The 26411-nt window shown below is 43.9% G+C and overlaps 2 protein-coding genes across 4 annotated transcripts in view; one reads left to right on the top strand and one right to left on the bottom strand.

The window, feature by feature from the left end:
* LIN52 (lin-52 DREAM MuvB core complex component) overlaps positions 1 to 9257 on the bottom strand; it is a 48353-nt gene extending 39096 nt beyond the window's left edge. Inside the window, exons 1-5 of the mRNA XM_074149366.1 lie at positions 9215 to 9257; positions 9035 to 9109; positions 8858 to 8895; positions 7802 to 7868; positions 6611 to 6694 (exon numbers count right to left, since the gene is read on the bottom strand). Coding sequence (XP_074005467.1) covers positions 6611 to 6694; positions 7802 to 7868; positions 8858 to 8895; positions 9035 to 9109; positions 9215 to 9233 — 283 coding nt within the window. The 5' untranslated portion in view covers positions 9234 to 9257. The remainder of the gene's footprint in view (positions 1 to 6610; positions 6695 to 7801; positions 7869 to 8857; positions 8896 to 9034; positions 9110 to 9214) is intronic.
* Positions 9258 to 9638: 381 nt separating this feature from the next.
* Positions 9639 to 22117, top strand: ALDH6A1 (aldehyde dehydrogenase 6 family member A1). 3 transcript variants are annotated; one of them, XM_074150039.1, is made up of 13 exons: positions 9651 to 9753; positions 9986 to 10051; positions 11737 to 11811; positions 13199 to 13360; positions 13960 to 14038; positions 14605 to 14907; positions 15576 to 15697; positions 15949 to 16138; positions 16834 to 17015; positions 18360 to 18539; positions 18732 to 18830; positions 19256 to 19386; positions 20146 to 20773. In XM_074150039.1, exons 1-12 carry the CDS (start codon positions 9694 to 9696, stop codon positions 19358 to 19360), a joined length of 1623 nt encoding a protein of 540 aa, XP_074006140.1. In that variant the 5' UTR covers positions 9651 to 9693; the 3' UTR covers positions 19361 to 19386; positions 20146 to 20773. The 3 variants fall into 3 exon arrangements, with proteins under 3 accessions (XP_074006139.1, XP_074006140.1, XP_074006141.1); XM_074150038.1 differs by having other exon boundaries at positions 9639 to 9753; positions 19256 to 22117; XM_074150040.1 differs by having other exon boundaries at positions 9693 to 9753; positions 9986 to 10048; positions 19256 to 22078.
* Positions 22118 to 26411: the final 4294 nt, after the last annotated feature.

Raw genomic sequence — 26411 nt, 5'->3', positions numbered from 1 at the left:
ACAGTAGTGCTAGAAGCACTATACTTCCAGAGGTGCCAGCTTTTAACAAAGCAAAAGTGAGCATCCTCTTTACTCTTTTGTCAGCAGTCAAGATGTTAAGAACACTGCTGTATCTTTCTAATAACTGGCACTGAGCCTCCTGCTGTGGGATCTATATTTGGATCCACATCACTTGATCCTCTGATCCTCTTTCACTTTATTTCCTTCTTCATTCTCCAAAAGTCAGTTCTCTTCTCCAGCTCCACCACAAGACTTTGGGCAGTCTATTTCCCCAAGGAAATAAGGAAAGAGTTCATGTTCAGGAAGGAGTCTGCTCTTCTACATAGACTCCAGGAACTCATTTTGGCTAAAAAGAAGCCGTAGGTATCTAGTTCACTTTTTCATGCAACTTCCTAGACTGCAGAGAGTGGACGTACAGCTCTTACTAAAACGGACCAACAAGAGATTTCAGAAGACCCCATGAGGCAGACACCCCACTGACACTCTGAATATTAAAACAATCTTTACTTATACATACCTGTTGATATGTTGATTTCCTACAAATGTAAGAATCTGAAACATTTTGTAATAAACAAGTATACATACAGACTAGAAAAGGTACTAGGCAACTAGAAAAAGACACAGGCAACCATACTGCAGGAAGCTGGGGCATGTTCACAGATGTAAAGCAAGGCGTCTGAGCTTAAAAAGCCTCCATGCCGATTGACTCCGAACTAAAGAAAAAGTGGTTATGGTCAGGAAATATTTTTATCTGATCAATTACACCATTGATATAAGCCTGTTTGGGTACGAAGGCCAGGTGTTTTGCATGAGGCCTACAGGCTGCACATTGGTAATACACGTAGACACTCCTAGAAAAGATGATCCATTACAGAAAATGAAAGAGATGTTTCAATAGAGAATACACTGTCCTCCTTCCTTTCATTACTTTCATTCAATTTCAATTACTTACACAAAGTTCAAGTTTAGTAACTTGTCATACCCTGTTTTTTAGTTTAATAGATAATACAAGTTCAGTCCACCAAAGACGGAGCCCCTGATTTAAACATATCCTACCTACAACCAGCATCAAAAACGGAAAATAAATAAATTAAAAAAGAAATCAACAAAACAACTCATGAGTGAATTCACATTCAACCATGCAGGGAAGAGCTATCCAAGCTTTGAAATTATGTATGTCAGGAGTAACCTGCAAGGATCACAGGCAGAACTAAGTATACATGTTTCAAAATATGCTACAGTTAAATCCCACTCTACCTCTAACCTACAAAAAAGCCAAACTTGCAGACAAGAGATCACAATAGACAGCATTTATCTGAGAGAAATGAAAAAGGAAAGATCACCAATCCAGGAAAGAGTGGCAATCTGTAAATAGGCTGGAGTTCAGAAAGACTCCTTTATGATTTTCCAGAAATTTCAGATGCTGGAGAGGACTGCGATTCACAACCAAGGACAGCTTAACTTGGGAGCAAATTAACTACCATGCAGTCTATAGTCCAGCCTATTGCAAAGGTCCTTCCAAGCCACCACCTTGACTCTCACATGCCAATGGCAAACGCCTATTGAAGAGCATAAGAGCAGGGAAGCACACAGCTGTACCCACCTAGTCATCTCTCCCAGCTTTCTGCATCTCCAAGATTTCTAAGCCACTGGTGACTTTTCTGTGATCAGATACCCTCGATGTATTTATCTTCCAATAATCTGTCTCGTTTATCAAGCAAGATAAACTCCATGCCCACAGCCTTCACCAGCAATGAGTTCTGACTTCAATGCACAGCGCAAGTATCTCCTTGTGTCTGTCCTGACACAGTTTTATTCTCTCTGGCTCCCACACTATGGGAAACAGTGAAGTCATTCCCTATTCACACTTTCTCCGCATTAATCAGTTTTACAGATCTTTTCCACATACCACACCAGTTGTCTCTCTCCAGCCTAAAAACTCCTAATCATTTACTTGTTCTTCATATTAAGGAAAACTGTCACTGACTGTCTGAACCCTGGCACTTTTCCTTTATCAGCCTGTGGTGCTACACGATGGCCAACTTTTTGGTGTTCACCTAATGTCTCCCAGGTCATCCAGGTCTAATTCTTGGGCTCTTGATAGCTAGTATCAAATAGCTCTTCCACTGTATCCTTGGGATTTAATTTGCTTAAACATATATGGAAAATAAATCAGCATCACAAAGGAAACAGAAGCAGAGTTGCCAGAGTCCAGTGAAAGCCAGGGCACACAAAACCACGAGGGACTATAAACAGGGAGACTTGGTTGATCGTGTTCAGTAACTGTCTCATTGCTCTTGAAGGAGTGTGAAGATTTGACACTGTATAATAGTCATTTGTTACATTCCTAACTTTACAGGAGGAAGAGGACCAAACAGCTTCATCTCCAAATAAAAATTTAATCTAAGAGAGAAAACTAGTAAAAATCACCATCAGGGAAACTGTAAATGGTATTCACATCTGTGGGGTCAGTTATCCCACATTTTCTAATATTTAAGGCAGATACGGCACAAAAGCACCATCGCCTCCACAAATGTATTAGGGCTTAAAAAGAATAGGCTTTTCTGGAAGTCTTGCACTAGTGATATCACCAAAGCCATACTGTGATAGCAGGCAGATAATCTCTCTGGCATCAGTGAGATCTTATAAACATGGCGGTGATACCAGGTGTATATATATACATTTTAGGACTTCTTAACCAACACGACAGGCATTATCTGAAAAATATCAAAGATTCAGAGGGAAGCAAGAGCAGGGTCTTCAGAAAGTCCCTGGACAACCACATTTCTCCAGTGACACAGTGCTTTTCCTACTTCTGCATCCTACCAATCAGTTACTTTTACACATAGGTTTGTTCCAAAGTTTGGGAAAAAAAAACCAAACCTTTTTTTTATATTTTACTTCCTTTAAATTTCTTATTTTAGAAAAACGTATTTTTTCCTCTGTGTATGTAGTTTTCAGATACGTTTTGAAACATATAGAAAGGTGTATGTTCAAAAGGATGACAGGGCAGATCTTTAAAAATAACTGTAATCGAAAGTCTCTTAACACCAAGTTTGCTTCCTAGCAACGTAAGCACTTCCCAGAGCTGCTACCTCATGAAACCAAGACTTTAAAATATCTTCTGAAGTCAATTTTGACTCAGTTGCTGTGAAAGCTGTAATGGGTCATACGGTGGCAAAATGGAGCTAGGTATCTAAATTTGCTGTTATTTACACAAACTGCTGTGAAACTTGCTGCTTTTGGGGCCTGAGTCAGGACCTGTGACTGGTTTCCCAGAGAAGAACTACCGCACTCCTGCTTGCCACATCAGCCGGGGTCACCTCATTCTGCGGTGCTCACTACCCAGCTCCAAGCAAAGCTGGAGGGACACAGGGAGGAGGAAAAAAGCCCATAACAAGGCAATATGACTATGCCTTTGTTGGGTTTTTTCCCCCCCAGACTTCTGCCAACAGCAGAGATGAGACTCCCTCACTGGCTGCAGCTCACAATCTGAACAATTAAAAGTAGGTGTGTTCACTGAGCCCCGTTCCTCCTCCCTTACAATACTCACACTAACAGGGACAGCAAAATCCACATAAAGCAGGATTTTTAATACTAAAAATGGTTTCAGTGTATTCTAACCAATAAAATAACTCTTTAACAGAAGGAAAACAGGAACTCCAGTGAGAAAACTGAAGCAAAAAGAGAAAAGCAGTAACAAGTGAGAGGATGAAATAGAATTTTACATAGCTTAAAAAGGAGGCAAGGAAACACAATCTTAGACCTCAGAAGAGGTGTTGAAAAATAATTTAATTTTAAAAGCTTTTATTATTATTGATACTAGGCCCTGAGCCTAGAAGCTGCTGGAGAGCTCCAAAACCACCTTGTAGCAAAGACTAAATACACAAGAGACCCAAGGATAGCCTATCCTTTAAGAGGAGAGTAAAACTCAAAAAAATAAATCATTCCTGCTACAAAAATCCTGCTCCATTCAAGGAAGGCTATCCTTCAGGTGAACTGTGTGCTAAGGAAGGGAAGAATACTCCACAAAAAACCAGACATGAGTGAGCAAGAATCCACCTACTAGCATGCTAGGAGAGCGGTAGAAGAGATTCCCCATGATCACCTTGGAGATCCTCTCTGATTCACAAGGAAGATCTTCAGTGTAAGTCATCAGGAAATTAAATGGTGCAAATAAATTCTGAATTATGGAAAACACCCTATCTTTTATTGGCAACAGCCTGCACCTTAGTAAAAGGGAAATGAAAGTACAGGAGATCACGCAGCCAGAAGTCAGAAATATTTTTAAAAAAGCAAGGTGCTCACTTATCTATATGGCCACATAAAATATCAGAGGAAGCTCTGTTAGAGTTATTCCAGCCGGAATGACATTCACTGTATCTCAGACCCCTAACAGTAAAAGTCACCTCTGAAGTTTCTAGTTGACTGTTCCTTGAACTTACTGTTACAATCCAAGCAGGACTTGGATTCAGTTTCACCTGATAAAGAAAAACTTTCACAGAACTCTGCACTAACTAAGATCTAATTATTTAAATCACATAAGAATATGAAGCTTAAAGTGCAGACCAGTGAAATAGCAGTGACTGTAAAACAGGCTACTTTTTAAAAGTGGAGGACAACTGTAAATCAAACCAGATGTCAAACAAGCTGGAAAGAAAATATAAGTTAACAATTAAATTTGATTCACAGAAGCTATAGGGCTTTCCACAAAATAGCCAAGGCTACAGAAAATAAAGGTAACCCTATGGGAAAATGAGAGGGGAAAGTTAGTTGCAAAGAACAGAAATCTGTGAGAAGCAACCAACCAAGAGATGAACTGAAAAGTCAGGGACAGCAGGAATTACACATAATAAGAATGTGGAACCCAGATAATAGTATTCAACTGTTCCTAGATGAAAGCAGTGAAGAAGGACGAAGTACCCAATACATTTGTTCCAAACGTCATCAAGAAAGCCTTCTTATATAGACAAAATAGTAAGACATTGATATGAATTTAAGAAACAAGGCATGTAACAGTAATTATTAATTTATCAAACTACATCATGTCAAATCAATTGCTCAGAAGTCAATTTTAGTATTGCAATAGTACCTTGATAAATAAACTTTTCAAAAGGTACCCAGTCCCACATGTCACTTTGCTTAAGGCATTTTAATGCAAAACTAACATGAAGTATGCTCTGAACTGGTTCAGTAACACACCTCACAACATAATTACAAAATCACTTAATAGATATATTTGTCATGGTGTCCTGCAGGAATCACCCTGGTCCTGCACAGCGTTTTATCAATAACTTGAAGACAGAAGTCTTCAACAGTATGAAGGATTTGACATGCGATCCAGAAGAGGAGTTGGAAGGAAAAATTGCTAACACAATGAAGCAGAATTGTTTCTCACACTCAATACCGATAAAATGTTTGAAAATATTGTAAAAAAAAAAAAGACAGTGCAAATTCACAACAGGAAACGTGTCATAAAAAAAAACAATATTGGGAAGAAGAACTTCAAATCGTGACTGAAACAGTACAGTTTTATAAAAAAAGCATTAAGACTTCTATGGGAAGCCTCATGCTGCCATCTAGAGGGGACTGGTCAGCAGTGGTTTTAATCCTGGTTTTGATAGCCAGTTTCAATTAACAGTCAAGTCAAAAGGGGACTAAATTTCAATACACAAAAATATAATCAAATCCAATACCTCTGGACCAAAACCACAAGTCTTGTAACTTTAATGAACAGATATTTTGGATTTTTCTTCTTGTTCTCTCACTTATCTAAGTCTGTAAGATAAAAACTTTAGAACAGTATTAGGAAAAACAGTCCTGAGCAGCTCTGTGCAAACTGCACGCCTAATTTTCTGTGAAAATTTTCCTAAGATACACATAAATTATGACACACAAAGCATTCAATGTTTTCTAGCCTAAAGGAAAATAAACTTCAGCGATAAGAAGTTACAAACACGGAGAGCTTTAATAAAGCTTGAAAATTCAAGCTTTCAGATACTATAGACTATAGGTTAGCACTGTTGGACCTCAGATATTTCATTGTTCACTCACTTTGTCTTCTTTCTATATTTATTTGTTTTCTTAAAAATAAATGGAAACACATACAACAAATATTCCTGCAGAAACAACCACCTCGTTAGCTTTAATGTAACTCAGGCTCTCCTTAAACTCCATTTCTCAAGGCAAAGCTGGCCAACATTTAAGCCCACAGCTTAACTGAGAAAGCCAGTCATCAGCCAATCTTTGTATTTCACTCAGTTTTACATTGTTATAGTTTAACTTCTACTTCACTAAATGCTTTACAGAGTCTTAACAGATGTCAGCGCTGAAAGTAAAATAAACTTGCAGAAAGTGTGTTAATATAGGCTTAATGATGTGTTAATAAGAAAGCATTAGGATATCCTAGGTTTACCCTATGTAGGTAGGCTGAAGTTGCAAGACTTGCGTAAGCTCACTGTCTCATCCTCTTTCGGAAGGTGACTAACTGTGACTGTCAGATGCTTGCAAAATCTGCAAACACGCTTTTCCAGCTACAAATGTACCATTAGCGCGTGTTTTAGTGGGAAGACTGGCAATGCAGTCAGTCACATCTGCATACAGCACTTACATTCATCCAGTCCCAACTGATAAGCCAGGTTCTGCAGGCCACGAACCTTCTCCATCAGGTTAGCTGTAGTGAGGCTCCCCAACTCTAAGAAGGAAAAAAAGTCTGAATTTTAAGTCTGTCTATAGCCCTCTAGTGAGACTTTACCCGTTTACTACTTCACAGAGCACTTTCAAGTCATACTTCTGACAGTATCTATTTCCAGTGACTAGAGTATGTTTGAAATTCAAGCTGATGCCACCCTTGATTTTAAAATAGTGACAAAAGATCACCTTTCTCTACTGGAAAAGACAGCCAAAGATCTGCCTCATACTGCAATGAACAACTTGCCCCGTATTTTGGAAGTTCTTTTAAGTTCAGATTGCTACATGAAAAAGCTACAAAAGAATATTTAAGGGAACGGACTTACTATACATTAATAATGTGTTTAGCACGTTTCTTGCAGCAAGTCGAAGTTATTTCGTTCCACTTCCACTTTGGAACAGTTTATCTGGAATTCACACGACTAGCAGAGCATGCTCAAGGATGTTTACTGCAAACCAATAGCTGTAACATGCACCACATCTCCAGCCCTTCTGCAACTTGCTCATACAGCCTTACAGTTTGACTAGAGATCTCAGATCCATGAGTGAAGACACCTGCTTAGAGCATCTCCAAACAAGTCAATCAACAAGTCTAAGCTGCTCAGCAAGTCTGATCAACGGAGGGCCATTAAGAAATTCATGCCACTTCTCGAAATACAGGAGAACACCACTATACTCATACAGTAAGAGACTGGTAAGCAAGGTAACTGAAATATATGCAGTGTTACACTGCTTCAACTAGTTCTCACATGCTTGTTTTGAAAAAAAAATATCAGTCTGCCACTGACATCTGGATATTCTCTTGGAGAGAGCGATACACATTTTTCATTAGTCCAATTAACAAGATAAACAGACTCCCAAGCTAACGTGGCTCCTGCCTTCAGAAATGAGACAAATCAACAGTATAATTACAAAAAAAACAAACCACACAAGCATTTAGGCATCCAGGACAAAAAAAACAACTCTGAAGTACTGAACAACACAAAAGGACTACTGCCCACTCCTTCACCTCCAGAACATTTAAAGAACAAGTGTTCTTTAAAGCCTCTTAAGTCCTGAATTCCCATCTGCCTTGGCAACCTTACTTCCTACACAAAATGCCCATACTCACCCTTTAACATATCGATATCATCATTTTCTAATTCAGCCATCCATTTGGGAGGAGAGCTTGTAATAGGCTGTTTTGAAAAAAATAAAAGTTCATATGCAGACAAGTGCATTTTCAGAATTGTACAAAAAAAAAATATCCAATCTCATATTGAAAACTAGTTACGCTGACAGCAAAAACACGAGTTCCTGGTGCTTATAGAGATATTGTTATATTTAATCTTGCTTTCTAACTTTCCCTAGACTTTTTAAAGTTAGAAATGGCGCACTACCACCAACAACCCAAAGTCAGTAAGAAAAGTGGGATTTCGAGGCCGCACCTCAAATACTGTGCTCAGTTTTGGGCCCCTCACTACAAGAGGGACATTGAGATTCTAGAGCATGTCCAATGGAGAGCAACAAAGCTAGTGAGGGGCCTAGAGAACAAACCCTATGAAGAGCAGCTGGGGTTGTTTAGCCTAGAGAAAAGGAGGCTGAGAGGAGACCTTACTGCTCTCTACAACTACCTGAAAGGAGGTTGTAGCCAGGTGGAGGTCAGTCTCTTCTCCCAGGTAACAAGCAACAGGACAAGATGATATGGTCTTAAGTTGCACCAGGGGAGGTTTAGGTTGGATATTAGGAAGCTTTTCTTCACCAAAAGGGTTATTGAACATTGGAACGTGCTGCCCTAGGAAGCGGTTGAATCACCATCCTTGGAGGTATTTAAAAGCCGTGTAGATGTGGTGCTGAGGGACACGGTTTAGTTGTGGTTTGGGTAGCGGGAGGTTAATGATTGGACTCAAACGATCTTACAGGTCCTTTCTAACCTAGACAATTCTGTGATTCCTAAAGCTTAAAACTTTTTATTTCATCCAAGGTATAAATCTCATTAAGTTCCATAAGGTCATACAAAAGAAATATTGAAAACAAAAGGATAATTCTAACATATACCGAAGATATCACTGATAAACGCCTTACGGAATAAAGACGTAAAGCCCACAAGAGCACAGGGCAGACCCACCACCAGAGGGGAAGGGGGGGAGGGGGGAAGAACGCGAAAGGCAAAGCCGCGCTCACTCACGCTTTTGAAGGAGGCGGCGAACTCGGCAACCCCGGGCACTGGAAAGAGACAACCAAGGACGGCGGGGGGTGAGCGCCTCCGGCGGCAGCGCCACGCACCCTCCACCCTCCCTGCCCGGCCCGGCCGAGCTCCCCCACCCTCCCCGGTGACAGACGGCGGCGGGACCGCCGGACTTACGTTGCTCGGGCCACAGGTCCGGGGAGGCGCGGTCCAGCTTCTCGAAGCTCAGCAGCGAAGCCTCCAGGTCGGCGCCTATAAACAGAGAACGGAGGGGAAGAGAAGGGGTAAGGCATCGCCCGGACCCTGCCGGCGGGACGGGAAGCGGAGCGGCAGCACCGCCCGGCCTTCGCGCCTTACCGTCCGCGGGAGCCGCCATCTTGCTCGCCTCACGTGACGCGCCGCCGCTGCTGCTCGCGGGACACCCCCTGCCCCCGTCACGTGACCCCTCCCTCGCTGCCCAGCCCGAGCGGGAGCGGAAAAAACAAACAACCCCCCCGAGCCCCACGTGCCCGCGCTCTCGCCGCCGCCGCCGCCAGGAGGCGTCGCCGCGGGGCGGTGCTCGACCAATCCGGGCGCTTGACGGCCAGTGGGCGGCTTCGCTGGCGCAGCCAATCCACGGCCCGGTACGGGGGGCGGTGGGGATGGAGGGGGCGGGGCGAGGGGATCGCTGGCGGCGATTGGCTGCCAGCCGCGGGGGCCCCGCCGGAGGGGGGGCGCTGAGCGGGCGAGGCCGGTGGGCGGAGAGCCAATGAAGGCGGGGGAGGCGGGGCCTCGGGAGAGCGAGGGCGGGTCGAGGGGCGCCGTCGGGGGCCGCGGTGCAGCGACCCTCGGCCGGGATGGCAGCGGCGGCGGTGGCGCGCGGCGCCTGGGGCGGGCGGCGGCGCGCGGCGTTGAGGGTGAGGCGGCGGCCCCGCGGCGGCTCCCGCGGCTCGGGGAGGGGGGGGCGATGGAGGTGGGGGGTCGCGGCCCCCGTGGGGGCTCCGGGACCCCGTGGGTGGGGCGGTCCCGACCGGGGAGTAGCCGATGACGGCCCCGGCAGGGGGTGGGTGAGAGCCAGGCCCGCGGAGGGGAGGGGGCGGTCGGGAGCCCTGCGGAACCGGGCTGGTCTGTGCTTCCCCTCCCATCCAGCTGGCGCGGAGAGACGGTGCCCCCTGGATCGCCTCAGCCGCCGCCTCCTTCTCCTCTTCCTCGGTGGTGAGTGCCCGTCCCGCGGAGCGGGGGTAGGCCGCGGGGAGGAGAGGCGGGGGGAGGGCGCGGGAAAGCCCCGGGCGCCGCCGCCGGCCGGAGGGTTCCCTGGGGTCTGCTCTTATAATTATGGTCGCGTCTGCCATCCCGGCACAGCCCGGCTGCCCTCCCCGTGGCTCCGGGTCGGTATTTCTGGAACAAACGCTCGGTACCGCCCGTCGCCGGGGCACGACCGGAGGGGAGGGAAAACAAGTTCAATGTCAGATAGGTTTGAGTCCGGGCTGGTCCGGGCTCCGCTCCGGGGATCCCTCCACGTTGCCGCTGGTGGCGGGCCCAGCAGGTGCCCCCGAGGGCGATGCCTCAGCGCAGTGAATCGCCTCCGGGTTTGTGTTCTCCATGTTCCACAGATCGTGCTCAACAGACACCAGCCTGTGTAACACCTTTTCAGTAAGATTGGCAAAAATGAATGTAGAATATATAACTAATGATAACTCGTGAAAAAAGATTGTTTCAAGCTGTGTGGACTGGCCACATCTATTTATGTCGGAGAGAGGATCTGATTTCCTCTGGGCAATATCGAACAACTTTAACTGTTACAGTGCCTTTTTTCTCCCGGTATCCGTGGCAGCACGCTCTCCAACTTCGGAACAACTAAATCATAATTCTCCAAATACCCTGCTTTACAACAGCCCTTGTTCCCACAGCGGGCTCATTCTCTGCAGAAAACAGGTGGTGACCTTACAGAAAAAGTACAGTCAATCTTAATTCAGCCTTTCCTGGCTTCCTTAAAATATTTTTTCTTTGTATGTGTGTTTTTCTAGATATCCCTTTTAAGCAATTTGTAAAAAACATAAATTCCATTGCACTGAAGTCCACGTGGGTCATAAAACTCTAGAGCTTGTAGGTCCACAGCAGATACGTGGCACTGGGCTAATGGAGTGACTGATAGCAGTAGGAGTTTGTCATTCTTAAGACCAGCACTAGAAGACCTTTTCTGTCAATCAGGAAACCAGGGACTCAGATTTCTTGTGCTTCCTTCCAGGTTCTAGAGGGGATTGTGTTTTTGTAGGCACAGACTTCTGCCTCTTCTTTCCCAAGTGTAATTCCAGCTACATAATCACCTGCAACCGTATTTTTTTTGACCCACTCCTGGTGTTACCTCTCAAATCAATAGGTCTTGCTTTTTCATTAACAGTCTTACTTTATACTTCTCACCCTATTCCTGCTTTCTCAGCTTGTCCCAACTCTCACCGCTGTTCACTTCTTCACTGTTATCACTTTTCCAGCCGTCCCCATTTGTTTTCCTTATTCTTCCTCTGATCTCTCTCCCTTCATTACACTTTGGATAGCATCTCAATCCTCATTTCCCTCTCATAATTCCACATCCTAAATTCTTCCACAATGCTCCCTGATAGATTTGTGCAAACAGCACAAATCGCACCATATTATATATACATATTAGGTACTTTTTCTATAACTGCTTTTAGAAATCATTTTGGCCACTTTGGTGTAAAACGAGAGAAAAATGGGTCAGAGAGCATGAAAAGTTTCAGCCTAAGCAGTTAGCTGGGTCTTGCCATAACTCTAATGGGTGCCATAGCGGTAAATGATGAAGGCTTGCATGTAATAAAGCACACTGGTGACTGGGCGTCGAGACAAAGATCTCTCACTGGCCAGTGTTTTGTCCTCCACAGCCAACAACCAAACTCTTCATTGATGGGAAGTTTGTTGAGTCCAAAACTACTGAATGGATTGATATCCACAACCCGGTAAGTGAAATGGCCTCACCTTATAGAGTAGTGATCACTGTGCAACAAGAATCTCTGCCTCTGTTCAAGCGTTTGGCAAAAGGGGAAAGTACATATATTTCTTGAGAAAGGCTTAGACTGGAAGCTTAAGATGGATTTAGCGCTGTGCGATTGCTTCTCTGTTTCCTTTTCACATGAAATGTCAGTCTTAGGAAAGTGATGACCTCCTTTATCTCCCCTGTGCAGTAAAATTTTGATCTCCAGAAAGGAAGCTTAAACCCCGCTTACATTTTTTTTGCTCATAGAAAGGCTCTGTGATCAGTATGTCAAATTTCTGAATGGTTCCTTTCACCCTGTATGTGAAATCAACCGGCTGTGATTTGATGCCAGCTGAATGTGAAGTCCTGATAGAGGCTGATTTCACTCTCAGACCAAGGTAAAAAATCCTGACAGCTGAAGCTCCTCTCCTCTCAGAGAGCTTCTATCTGTGAGCCACAACATTCACAGTGAATTTAGAGGCTGGGTGCTATGCAGTGCAAAGTAATCTTAGATTAGTAGCATTTGTACTTGTCCGAGTCCTCCACCAAAGACAAATGGAAATGAGGTTGCACTCAGAATTCTGACCCTTCTGACCCCCCTAGTAAGCATTTGGTCGGCAGTTTCTAAAACTTCTCTCTGTAAAGCCCTGTTTTGATTTGCTTTGTGGAAGGGATCAGAGCACCAAGCCATGCTCATGAAGCTCATTTGGTCTCTGTGTGGCGAACAATGTTCCTGTTTAATTTTCTTTCTCTTGAGTAGTTTCTCCCTTAGTGAGGTACCTGATGTTTTTGTTATGTCAAAGCAGACTTAATTTTTAAGAGTGCATTAGAAGGAGGTTAAACAGGCAAAGACAAGCTTTCAAAGTTAAAATACCGTAGAATTAAGGTTGCATGTAAAAATCTTACTTTGGCCTAATGGTCTAGGTAAACTAACAGCAGTGCCAATTGCACAGTCACCGACTGCTTTTTCCAAAGGAACTTTGCCTCATTTAATGCACAAGAAGGACAGCAGTGAGCCAAGATGAGGCAGAGGGAAAAGACCATAGTCCACATAAACCTTTGCCTTATACTCTCTAGAAGCTGCAAGACAGACAAGTCACTTCAACTCCAACTTGGAAATGGGCACGGCGTTTGCAGCTTTCTGGGTGCTTCGTTTGAGATATGTAGAGTGCAGGTTTTCAGAACTATTCCAGTTGTAGCCCAGGCCTTTTGTGTGCACCAAGGAAAGAATCTTTTTTGTGCTCTCCCCTCAGAAGTACAGCTCCTTGTAGAACAAGGATATTAGGTGTGTGGTGTGAAAGGACTGCTGAATGGTTGTCAGAGACAGCTGGAAAAAGTTGAGTTTTGATGCAGTTTGTTTTTTCGTTTAGGCCACAAATGAAGTGGTTGGCCGTGTACCAAAAGCCACAGCCAGTGAGATGGAGGCAGCCGTGGCTTCTTGCAAGAAGGCTTTTTGGAACTGGTCAGAAACATCTGTTCTGAGTCGCCAGCAAATCTTCCTGCGTTATCAACAACTCATCAAAGACAATCTGGTGAGACACCATGGCCGTGTGTGATGGCTGTTGCTCAATGCATTGCAGTTGACTTTAGGAATTAAATTGAGAGGCTCAGGGTTTACTGTGTTCTCACCACTGATGAGGCATTGTTGCTATGATTGAGGAGCCCACTGAGACGCTGTCATTGAGAGGTGTAGCAAAGCACTCTCCAAGCAAACGCGGACAGAGAGGCAGTGCTTCTTAGGCAGTATTAGTCTGCATTTGTTCCTTTACCAAAAGACCATGAGAGAAACTTTCAGCCTTGATGGAGAATGTGCCAGTTGGCAAAGACAAGTGGGACAAGAATGTTACTATGACTTTGGATTCCCCATATTGCTTTTTCTGTGTGTCTGTGGTGTGACACATGAAAGCTGCAGAACATAAGCCAACCCACAGTTGACTTTTCTAAAATGTCACCTGTGTGCCTTATTGGCTTCTTATATACAAGGAGCAAATCAGTCAGCGTAGGCTTTCCCAGGTTCTACTCAGTCTTCATTGTGATGTTCAGTTGTCTGTTAAACTCTCTTATCTCTGCACCCTGTTGCACGGACAGGCACTCTTCTAATGTTCATAAACTTCATCTTTTCCATTTTCAGAAAGAAATTTCAAAACTCATCACCTTTGAGCAAGGGAAGACCCTGGCTGATGCTGAGGGAGATGTGTTCCGAGGCCTCCGTAAGCTGCTGGCTCCCCTGTTAAAAAAGGGTCTTTGAGAACCTATAGGAAGGGAGGAGGTTTCCTGAGCAACTGATTGCTCTGAGAGTCTGTACGTGAGGCTCCCTTCACTGCCGCCTTCTGAAAGAAAAGGGGCGATTGTAACTCTAACCTGGAAAGTTCCCTTAGATTGAGTTACCCGAAATCACTTCCAAGTTGTTAGATCCTTCCTTTTCCTAGAAATGACTACAAATTGCTATAAAGGGATAAGAACTTCTCACTTGTGCTCAGATGTCTAAGGTTGAGGCCCAGGTGGTACACTAATACTATACCTGTGCTTCTCCTACCGGGGTTGTTGTGTCTGTGCTCCTATTGCAGTGAGATAAAATGCACTCAAAAGAGAATCCATTCACAATGCTCATTGACAGAGCAAAGGTATTTTCTGGAGCACAATGAGTTTTAAGCTGTGGGAAAGGAGGCTGGAAGAAAGCCTTAGGTCAAGGCAGTGGTAAAAAGGGAGTTTGGGGACTGGTTGTTAACAGATTGTTAACAGAGCATCCAGTGGCCTATTGCCCTTTCTGCTGCAGAGGTGGTTGAACATGCTTGCAGTGTGACATCCCTCATACTGGGAGAGACCATGCCCTCCATCACTAAAGACATGGACACTTACACCTACCGTCTGCCTCTTGGTGTGTGCGCTGGAATTGCACCGTTCAATTTCCCAGCCATGATTCCTCTTTGGATGTTCCCCATGGCTATGGTATGTGGAAACACCTTCTTGATGAAACCATCTGAGCGTGTACCAGGAGCACTCATGTTCCTTGCCAAGCTGTTTCAGGATGCTGGTGCCCCCGATGGGACCCTGAATATCATCCATGGACAGCATGAAGGTAATAACAGCCCTTGGGAGATGGCTGGAGGGTGTAAGTGTTGTGGTGTGTGTTCAGTAGAGGTACGAAAGAAGTTGGGAGAGTCTTATTGTACTGCTATTAGATAGGTTTGGACAGATGCTTCACCCCCCTTGATGGAGGGAAGGTGACTGGGAGATTTGCTGCCATCTTGCACCAAATCTTTCAGGACATATGGTGGACAGAATTTTGGGGGCTGGGGTCAGAGTTCCCCAGGCATGTAAGTGCTCAAATTCTATTTAGCCACCTAAGCTCCAACTGAAATAAGGAGATAAATCAAGAATAAAATGCCTCATTGAATATGGAGTAGATGCCAGTATTTTAGCTTCTAATGTGATATTTTCCATAACGCAACACAAGGATACAAACAAACAGTAACTTTGCTTCACCATCGCTTGAGCACCTTGGAAGATGCCCAGAGGGTGAAGAGATGGCAGAGAGCCGGGTGTGTGAGCACAGGGGCAGGACTACACATGCTAAGAAATTAGTGGAGAGATGCATGGACAGACAGTAGGGGAACTCAAATGTAGGAAGCATAGAGGCAGGGATTTTGATAAGAAGAAAGATACATGGATTTAGCACTGTGGGGATGGGGACAGAGGGAAGCATTTGTGCACCGCGGTATATAATGTATTATTTCCTATTTGAAGCTGTGAATTTCATTTGTGACCATCCGGATATCAGAGCAATCAGCTTTGTGGGATCTAATCAGGCTGGCGAGTACATCTATGAGAGAGGATCCCGGAATGGCAAGAGAGTCCAGGCCAACATGGTAATGCCTCTGAATGGAGCACACTTCAGCACATAGACTGCCTCTGTTTCCTGTGAATGTTAACAGAGACCACGCCACTCAGCAGCAGAAGCTGACTTTGCTACTGATAGTTAAGTGAGGAGGCTGCCCTTCTTGCCAGCCTGTTGGTAGCAGAGTCACAGCTACTATATGAACAAGTTGCCAGAGAACTAGAGAAGAGGTGGGCTGGGGTGGTTAATAATGAGAGACTGTATGTGTGTTATATATTTCAGGGAGCCAAGAACCATGGTGTGGTGATGCCTGATGCCAATAAAGAGAACACTTTGAACCAGCTGGTTGGAGCTGCTTTTGGAGCAGCTGGCCAACGCTGCATGGCCCTGTCTACAGCAATTCTAGTGGGAGAAGCTCAGAAATGGCTGCCAGAGCTTGTGGACCGAGCCAAAAATCTACGTGTAAATGCAGGTACAGACCGTGATAATTTCTTACAAGGTACTTAACTTCTGTGCACTGTGGTGTTTAAGGTGGTATCTGCCATACAACGGTGTGTCCCTTGGAGCTATTGGCACTATAGGTTTGCTGTGTGGGGGTAAGAGCTAGCAGATGATCTGAATTGGGAAACACAGCCCTAGAGCTGGAGTTAGAAATATGCAGGAAGGCTTGGCAGTGCAACTGTGATGCAAGGTTTACAGGATTGGTCTTGTTTTAACTGGAGCTTTGAGGTTATGTCCTATGTTTAACTCAAACCTACCATTTATATAGCAATGTCACTTAGAGATCCTTCCAATTTATAGTAAGCATGCAATAAAATGGAAAAATGGAAACGTACTTTGGAAAAACTAGACTGTTATTAATTCTAGGAGAATTATCTTTTGTTTATGGTCAATAAAGTCCTGCAAAGGGGAAAAGTTTCCTCTATGAGAAGAATCAGATGTTGAATTTTGGCTTCTTGGTGATCTAAAATTATGCTTAATCTTTCTTATTCTTATTTGTTGATTCTGAGAGTTGCAGGCTATCACTCCTGTTCATTAATGTCTCAAATCCTTGTTCCATGTCTCAGAAACATCAACAGATTTTTCCTGCCAGTGTAGTTATCTCCATGATGCCTATGAAGAGAAAGCTGTCAGGGTTAAAAACTTGATGTCTCTGCCTCTTCACAGGAGACCAGCCTGGAGCGGATCTCGGGCCTCTAATCAGTCCTCAAGCTAAGGAACGGGTTTGCCATCTGATTGAGAAAGGAGTAAAAGAAGGTGCCAGCCTTCTTCTGGATGGACGTAATATCAAAGTGAAGGGCTATGAAAATGGCAATTTTGTTGGACCAACGATCCTTGCCAAGGTCAAGGTAAGATGACCAAAACCGGTGCTTGATGCTGTATATTGCAGAATTGGTTGAAAAATGGGTTACCCAACTCAGTCAGTAATCGATAATCACCAGGTAGAAAACCCATGAATGGCTCAGCCTTCCCTTGCACAATTCCAATGAAGTGCTCGTTGTAATGCTGCTGTGGAGGTGACAGAAGAGTTTGCAGTAATGCAACATACTCTGAAGGAAGTTGATGATCTTAACTTGAACAGAATGCAGCCAATTAAAAGAAGATATGGGCAGTTTGTACTGTGTTAAACTAAATGTCCATCGACTATAGTGTACTATCTGTAGTAATGGCCTTAAGGAGATGCTTAAGGAAACGTGTGATGAAGAGCCAAACTTGGAATTTTCCTTCCTCTCTTATACATGCCTGCAGTTTGCAATTTAAGGACTTGCAGAAACAAAAGTTAAATATTTGTGGAAATCGTCACAAGAATAATATAGGACAAGGTATAAAATCTCTTTGTTGTTGAATATATTCACAAGTTTGTTGAGTCAACCTCTCAATTTAATGTATGATGTGCAAGAGATGGACACTACTGTGGGGGAATATTCTTTACCAGGTACACATCCATGTGAGTTTTCATACCTAAATTCATTCTTTTATGTTTATGCAATTAGCTGGTATGATTTCCTTATTATTTAAGTATTCAATTATTTTTGGTGAGTGATTCCATTATAGCAAACCAATCTTGATAATTCTGCTATTGTACTTTGTATTCTTGGGATTTTATTAATTTTATGCTATTTTATAATTCAGGCTTTTGATCTCTCTCAGAATTTTCTTGCCTTGTTTTCGTTAAACATCTTAAAATACTTGTCAAATGAATGTTTTGTAGTTTGCTGTATTAGCTATTAGTGATGAAAGTACTCTCCAACTGGTGTTTTTGTATTTGTCAGATGTTGCTAATTATCAGACATAAATCCTGGACACGGAGTTGGAGAGGATAGCAGGTTCTAGTCCCTTTGTCAACAAGAACTGAAGTAAACTATCCAGAATTAATCCCAGTCTTAATCAGGTTGGCCAGAGTAGACCTGTAAGTGAGGTTAGGGAGGCAGTAAAAGCAGAAAGCGCTCTGGAGGTGAAAAGTGGAACCTGCTTTAGTGGACTAGATAGAGGGCAGGGCATGGGAAATGGTGAACAGGCAAGGAGGACTGAAGGATGGCCTGTGGCAATGCTGTATGATGAGTGATCCTAGGAGTATCCCAAGCATTATCAGCATGTGTGTTTATTATATCCTATTTCCTAGGATATTTTTGTTATGTCATGTTTATTATATGCTATATGCAAGCTGTTTTTTCTGCTGTTTGTCTTGGCAGCCAAACATGACTTGCTACAAGGAGGAAATCTTTGGGCCCGTATTAGTGGTTCTGGAAGCAGACACTTTGGATGATGCCATTGAGATGGTGAACAATAACCCATATGGAAATGGAACTGCAATTTTCACCACCAATGGAGCCACAGCTCGCAAATATTCTCACTTAGTAGATGTGGGTCAGGTATGTTCAGGCTGGAATTGTTGCTATTAGTATTCATCATTAACAGTGGGTAGCCATCCAGCTGTAGTGACTAATCACTCAGCCAACAGTACCCAGCCTCAGATTTAAAGAAACAAAATCTAGTAGCTTTTGGAGAGTGTTCTGCAATCCGCTACTTCTTGTGATTAATATGGCAACTTTCCTTTGGTTTAGGTGGGTGTCAATGTTCCAATCCCCGTACCTCTCCCCATGTTCTCTTTCACCGGCTCTCGAGCTTCTTTCAGAGGAGATACCAATTTCTACGGCAAGCAGGTAACTTACTGATTCAGAGTACTCTATTGGGTTGAATTGTGATAAATCATATTATAAATGGCAATGGGAAGATAGTTGTCAGACCTCATTAGGGAGACTTTGAAGTTGTTTCAACCAGGAAACTGAATACCAGCCAGTGATCACAGCCGGCATAATGCACATTACAATGGCCAATTCCTTTCTTTTTTTCCTTTAATATAAAAAAAAGTCTTTTTTTAAGAGATTTGAGAAGGGGGGAAGAACTAAGTAGCAAGCTTACTCACAGAACCAGAATCTTTGGGGAACTGGTAAAAAGAACAGGCTGACAGGAATTGTTCTGACAGAGGAAAACTCAACCCTCTGTAGATACAGCAAAAAACTGCTTGATACACCTCAAGAATTCATAAGGCCAAACATCTGATCCTTGTGGCTCTCCTTTCTTCCAGGGAGTGCAGTTCTACACACAGCTGAAGACTATAATTTCTCAATGGAAAGAGGAAGATGCCACCGTTACCAAGCCTGCTGTGGTTATGCCAACTATGGGAAACTAAATCAGCCTTTACAGACACTGTTCCTGGTACACTTCTCCTTCTATGCTGCACTTTCCAGCTTTGTCCTGACCATCATCATTTCCTTGGGAGTAAATAAAAAGCTCCATTTTCTCAAGGACATCTGTTTCTGCGCAGATCAGGCAGGCTCATATAACACACAGTCTGAGTTTTCTGTTGCTGTCAGTGTTTCTTGGCTAGCTGAACTCCAATTTTTTCCTATAACCTATCACAGAGGAAACAACTGTATCTAATTGAAAGAGCAGACAGTGAGATTGGTCATAATTTGTGTTTCTTTTCAGACCCTGTGAATTTGAACGTTACTCTGGTTTTCACTACAATATCTTTAGCCTTAGTGACTCACTCCTGGCTACATCTTGTAGCAGTTTTCTTTACCTCTTTATCTTACATGTTAAGATTTTGAGTTCACCTTACTCAAAGATGAGTACTCATTCTGAGTGACATAACTGGGACACCTTGGGTGTCTCACAGAAGTGACTTTACATACAATGAAGACAGCAAGTTTGGGAGTTAAAGATGTCACCCTTTTATCTGTTGAGCAGTTTCCAAATACACTTGGGAAACAGCATTTTAAGGATTTTTCAGGAAAGCATATTTGATTGCTTGTCTGAGGATGAAAGAAACTCCTGTATGGTACGGTGACCTTCACCGTGCCTCTGACAGCTTGAAAACTTCTGTTCCTGTTGTGTATGTGGCTTGTATTCTCCAGCTTGCTGTCAATTTCGTTATACCTGAAAGTTGTCTCGTGCCTTTTTATGTGCCTACAGGTCCTGTAACATAATGAAACTGTGGAAGCAGAAACATAAGCACGTGTATGTGTCTTCACGTCACAGCATCATGTGGGTCTGGGTGGAAGGGAGAGTAAGTGGATGGGTCAGTAGGAGGAAAGAACATGCTTTAATCACAAAGCAGCCAGGCGTGTTCTGTTGGTTTCTTTTCCTGACTATAGCTCTATTTCGTGTGTTGATTGATTGACTCATCATATTTGCTCTTGTCATGCTCTCTAGGGACTGCAGGTCCCATAACTAGAGAAGGGTAAGACTTGGTATACTCTGTTTTTAAGAAACTGAGCATTTGGAGCTGGAGAGCCTGTATTTTTATTCCTGGTTCCTGGAAGTTGATGCAGCCATGAAATCTGCAGGGAACTCATTCAAGCACCCATGGAAAATAATATTATTCTAATTATTGTAACCATCACTTGTTCTAATTAAACAACCTGAATGTGAACGCTTTGTAACCTGCCTTCTGGTAAAGATGCCTTATAACCGAGTTACGTATTAGCGCAATTACTGGGGATTTGCTAATGTTTGTATCTTTTTTTTTTTTCCCTTTGCTATACCCTAGAGGGAAATTCTCACCTTGCAATTTGATTACAAATTAAAAACATGCTAATACATCTCTGCAGAATATGACTGTTCCTTGGTAAGACATCTTATAGGTGTGATGTTGACTTTATTCCCCTCTTTGCAGAGGCTGGTCTGTGACTCCTCTAACTCATATATACGCACGCCTTCCTTTTACACTATCTCAAGGACCTCTGTACCAATTTCCTCATACCCATTTCAAGGAATGCCTTGTTTCTGTCCCAGCGTACACATCATTTGATCACAAAAACTCTTACGCTTCATGTCAGTGACTTCAATACAAACTGAAAATATATCTTCATCAAATTATAGCAACACGTATATGCAGACTTCTAACCACTAGTCCAAATCCACTAGCACCACTAGTGCTTTGTACAGCATCATCCAAGCTCCTGGCTTGGGAAAGAATAAAATCTTAATTTTAAGAAGGAGGAAAATAACTGTATTTCAGATGGATTTCAAACATATAGGCAAAGAAATAGTGTAGCAGACGGGATTTAGAATTTTCAGTTTTGCTCACAAGGTAAATTCCAAAATGAAAAGCGCAGATGAGTCAGTAATTGCTGTGGTTGTGCATACCAATGTGTTCAGCTGCCTTGCTCTATCTGTGGTGTTATCATCTGAATGTGCGGAAGGATTTCTGCAGAAGATGATGAATCTGATAATTTGGCCTGCTGTGTAATGCGTATTAGGTTGGGAGAAATATTTTCTGTGCGGCAAAGGTAAAATAACTATAGATAAATCACCATTAAGACACGGGCATTCATTCATGCACCTGGGAAAGGAATACTAATTAACAGTCTCTAATATTGTCTACAGTCATTCACTTTCAAAACACCTTAATTTTCTTCCTAATCAGTATTACTATTCTGACTTTTCTGTTGTCTTATTGAAGCCCATTATATCCTTCTTTTAGAAGTTCTAAAATCCAGCTCCTCCTGTAACAAAAGCTATCTTTATTACCAAGCTTACCTGCTCCTTGAAGAATATCCCTGCACTTTCTCCAGACCTGTTCTAGACACTTGTATAATCATTTGTCTACAAACATATTTTCTGATTATCTGCATTTCCAACAGCATTTTTTTAAACAGATGGTTTTAAAGAATTGTACTAGAAATGCAAATTTTGTATCTGTGTTTCTTAGCTAATGAAATGCCTTTCTAGATCAAGCTGCAGATGCCGACTGATCATGATGTACCTGTCTCATCTCACTGCTGTTACTTTCTACCCATCTGTTTATTCTCCTTTTTATTTCAACATTCACTATAAAAGACTAAGTTAAAGAATATATCTTTTATATTATACAAAAGTATAATCTAAATATAAAGTATCTCATAATAAATTTCCTTCGAGTCTATTAAAATGCCCTTTGTCCACCCTTTGTCTCCTATTAAAAATAATTTCTTGCCTAGAAGGCACTGCAGTCTAGATTCTCAAAGCTATTTGATACTTTTAAGTCCAAAAAATATGTTAAAATAGTTTAACCACCTTTGAGAAACGGGCCCTGTGACTTCCACTTCTGCTTGTTTTCCTTCTCTATGCAGAAAAAGGCTACAACTCACTTCCATGCCTGTTTCTGGAGTGGCAGTCTGCCTCTCCAAAGGAGCTGCCTCTCATCTTTCTATATAAATCCCTCCAGGGCTCCTGCTTATGAACTTTATCTGATCATTTGATGTCTGAGTATTACATCTTCTTTTGTGTGCTTGAATGCCTCATGTCTGACATGACACTCCGTGATGGCATGCCAAAACCCCTCCCTACTTATTGCTCCAGGGTAAGTTGATATTGCTTGCCTTGGAATATTATAATTAGCTATATAGTTGTATCTGAGTCTGTATCTGAAAATCAGGCATATTAATCTTCCTCCTGGTCCATTCTCTCTAAGCGATTCTACACTGAACACAAACTCAGATTAACACATTTTGCCTTTTAATCAAAACTCCCTGTGCTGGCTGAAAGTGCATCTACCTTGTATGATCACGGTCTTTCACAAGAGAATCCTCCTGAAAGAGGAGACTTTAAGGGGACATGAGATAAATTTTTTTTTTCATGAGAGCCGACTCTAAATGCCTGCTGCTAAAAGATTAATATGACCAGAAATCTCAAAATAAATAAAAAATTCCTCTCTCTTGCCACACATACATTTATTTGTGTATAGAAACACTAATACTGGTCTTCAGACAAACCAAAGTATTCAAAAGTGGGAGAGATGATGACAGAGAGACAATTGCATCCATTTATATATAACCAGGACTGAGGAGATGTTAGACAGCGTGGTATAATTTAGCATCTTACCCAATTTTGCTTTCTTCTTTAGTATCACCAGGAGCTGGAGCTGAAGTAGCCAAAATTCTGTTGTGTTTCCTGTGAGGAAGAAACAAGTAATCCTCATCTAGCGGTGATTTACGCTCAGCCAGCTTTCTAATCCCACACCAAACTCGTTTCCTAAAACAAACAGTGAGCAAAAAATGCCAGGGCATCTGAGCTGTTGCGGTGCACTATCCGAAATCAGCACTATGAATTGATCGTGAGTTCAGTTCACTATGGAATTCTGCATTTTGTGGCAAAATCATTTCAACTAAAAAACAATGAGGAGAAACAAACAACAAAAAAAATCTTTAAAAAAAATCTGGGTTTAGTCATATGTCAACTTAAAAGTAAATGTTTGTATTCCATTCTTAAAGCTTTCATACTCTACAGCTTTAGTGTGTTCTTGCATGTTTGCAAATACTGATGAAAGGAGTGAAATTCATGCACAAATTAGAACCATAAAAGCTGATGGATGAATCATTTAATTACACATTTCTTACTTCTGCTGTAATAACCTTAACAAAATAGGTCATGTGCTGTGTAAGTGCTTAATGACCGTCCCTAGTTTTATATTCTAAATGGCTTATGTGGTTCAAAAGATGATACAATACCAGCATTCACATCCTAGCTGAGCTGACAACTGAGAAAACAGTCAGATGTATACTGCTTAGAGTCAATTGCTAGCTCTTCTGTGCCTATCTTTAAAGTGTGTACTAGAAGCTCTAGTCCACGTTTGTATGAATCCATTTCATTGTGTAAAAAACCAAAACCAACTCTACAGCACTGGACTGTTACTGAAGTGATTACTGGCTTCAGAATTTGCGTTTTATCAACCTAGTGCTTTTCCTCACTCTGTAAACTGTAGAGAAAACAATCCAGTAGAAAGGCCACGTCTCACTTCCAAAGTTTTATGCTGCCATGCAGATAGAAAAGCTGCTTTTTAATATTGCAAACACTAAAATACGACAAACTTACATCTTTCAGCTCTTTCTCCATAGCTGCTTTCTCCCTGTGGAACTCCTTTATTAATTTCAGTTCTAACTGAACTCGGCCGGTTTCTCTGACTTTTTACTGAAATTTATCTTCCAGTTCTTTTGTTGTTTTTTTTGTTGTTGTTGTTGGGCATAACAGTCTGCCTGCAAGTCAGAAATTCTCAATAAGAAGAAAACAAAATGAAAGAAACTAATAATCAAATATTGTAACGTAAAGCACGGAGCACACAGGCTACACCCGGAGCGGGCCCCAGGCCGGGAGAGCGCTAAGGGCAAGGCCTCCCCCTCACAGCCCAGCCCGCGAGAAGCCTTCCCGCCGCCAGGGCGCGCTGCTGCCTCACGTTCACCCGGCCGCCCGTCACCGGGGCGGGGCGGGCACCGGCTGCCTCCATCTTCGGTCGCCCGCCCCGCCGCCGCCGGCCTGCGGGAGCGGGAGGAGCCGCGGCGGCACAGCGACAGCCGCGCGCCCGCCATGACTGCCCCCGCCGCCGCGTCTCCATGGCAACCCGCCCCGCCCCTTCCGGCGGAGGCCCCGAACCGCCGTCTCGGTTACCGGCCGCGCCGCAACGAGGAGCGAGCGCGGGGCGGCCCGTCCCCATGGAAACCGGACGGCGCCGTCCCGCGACGCGCAACGCGCGCGACGGTCGCGTCACGCGAGCGCGTCACGCTGACGTGACACGCCGGGGCCGGCGAGATGCGGCGCCGCCGCCAGCGCTCCCAGCGACCGGTGAGCGCGCGCAGCGGCGGGGGCGGGGGGGAGGGTGTGACAGCGCCGCGCTGCCATGGCAACCGCGCCCCCGCCCGCCGCCCCGGGCCGGCGGCGCCGGCATCAGGAGCGCGGGGGCGGCCGGGGCCCCGCTGGGGGCTGCCGCCGTCCCGCCGGTGAACCCCCCTCACACACACCTCCCGGCGCCCCGGGAGGGGTGTGACGCCGGGGGAGGTGTCGGGGAGCGGGGTGAGACCTCCGCAAGCCGGGACAGTCGGCGGCGTTTCCGTTACTCCGCGCGGGGCGGGCAGGAGAGCGCGCTGTCTCCGTCGCGCGGCAGCTGAGGGGCGATATTGAGGAGAAAACTAAGCGTTTCCACGCGTGTTTCTGCTTAGCGTTACCGGTAACGGCCCCGGGAGGGGAGCGGCGGGGTCCCCGGGGCCGTGCCCGCCGCCGGCGGCCGGGGACGGGGAGCGGCAGCGAGGGCTTTTGCGTGAGGAGAGGGAACGAAGGTAGGGGAGGGTTTTTCAGGCGCGTGGGGGGGGGGCTTCGGTCGCGGGTGTTTGGCGTGGAGGGAGGGAGGGAGGGAGGGAGGAAGGGAGGGAAGGAAGGATTCGGCAGGTTTGGCGTCGAGGTGTTAGAAAAGTTAAAAAACACCCGACCCCGCAGCCCCACCGGGAGATGGATCGGGAAAAGGGGTGTCGTGCGGCAGTTTGCACCGGAGTCGTCCCCGGGCGGAGGTGGAAGCAAAACACACACCCCCGTACCCAAAATCCGTGTCTTAAGAACAGCGGTCTGTCGGTCACCACAAAAGGTGTGATTTGCCGCCCCCGCGGGTACAGGGTCTCAGGGGTGTAAAGGGGGACCCGCTACCGCGGCCGTCTCTTGGGAAGCTGCCTTGCTCTAATTAATGAGGAAAACTGAAACCCCCCCCCCCCCGGGCCAGAAATGAGAATAAATAAATAATGTGTATTTGGAGCCTCAGGGCAGGAAAAAGAAGATTAAACTGCTGAAAACGCATGTTTGTCACTTGGCTCTTTTTCTTTTCTTTTTTTTTTTTTTTTTGGTCCTAACGTTTAAAGCCCTAGACCCAGAACTTTACCCCAAATGTACACATGCAAAGAATATTGTGCCATTATCTTTATGAAAATACAGGGAAATTTTGCCGGTGAATTCAGATACTCTTTCTATTGTGATTTTTAAACCGTGTACTTTTAAGAAGCTTAATTTTTGTCAAAACAGTCCAAGAAAGCTTTTTCTTTTTTTTTTTTTTTTTTTTTTAACTACATAAAATAAAGTCCAGAAAAAGTGTCAGAACTTTTTGTTACTGGGGGAGGGGAAAGGTAAAAATGTATTTGTTTAGTCACGAGTGTTACATGTAAAAGCTGCTCATCGGGGAAATAGATCTCATTACCTTAAGAGCTGCTCATCTGGAAAACAGATTTTGTTACTGGTTTAGTGCAGAAAATAGACCTTCCATTCGGAATGATTTTTGGTGTGCTTGAGCAATAAATAACAACAGGAAATTAACTCCCTGGTTTGTCTATTTTGTTTCCTAAAATATTTGCCGAAGTGTTTGTGTCCTAAATATTTCTCATTACTTTCTAATATTTTTCTTTATGTCCACGTATTTCCCAGTGATATTTTAGGAAAGAGAAGGG

The sequence above is a fragment of the Numenius arquata genome, chromosome 6, assembly GCF_964106895.1.
Source record: "Numenius arquata chromosome 6, bNumArq3.hap1.1, whole genome shotgun sequence".
NCBI lineage: Eukaryota > Metazoa > Chordata > Aves > Charadriiformes > Scolopacidae > Numenius > Numenius arquata.
This window is presented reverse-complemented; position numbering and strand designations above follow the sequence as displayed.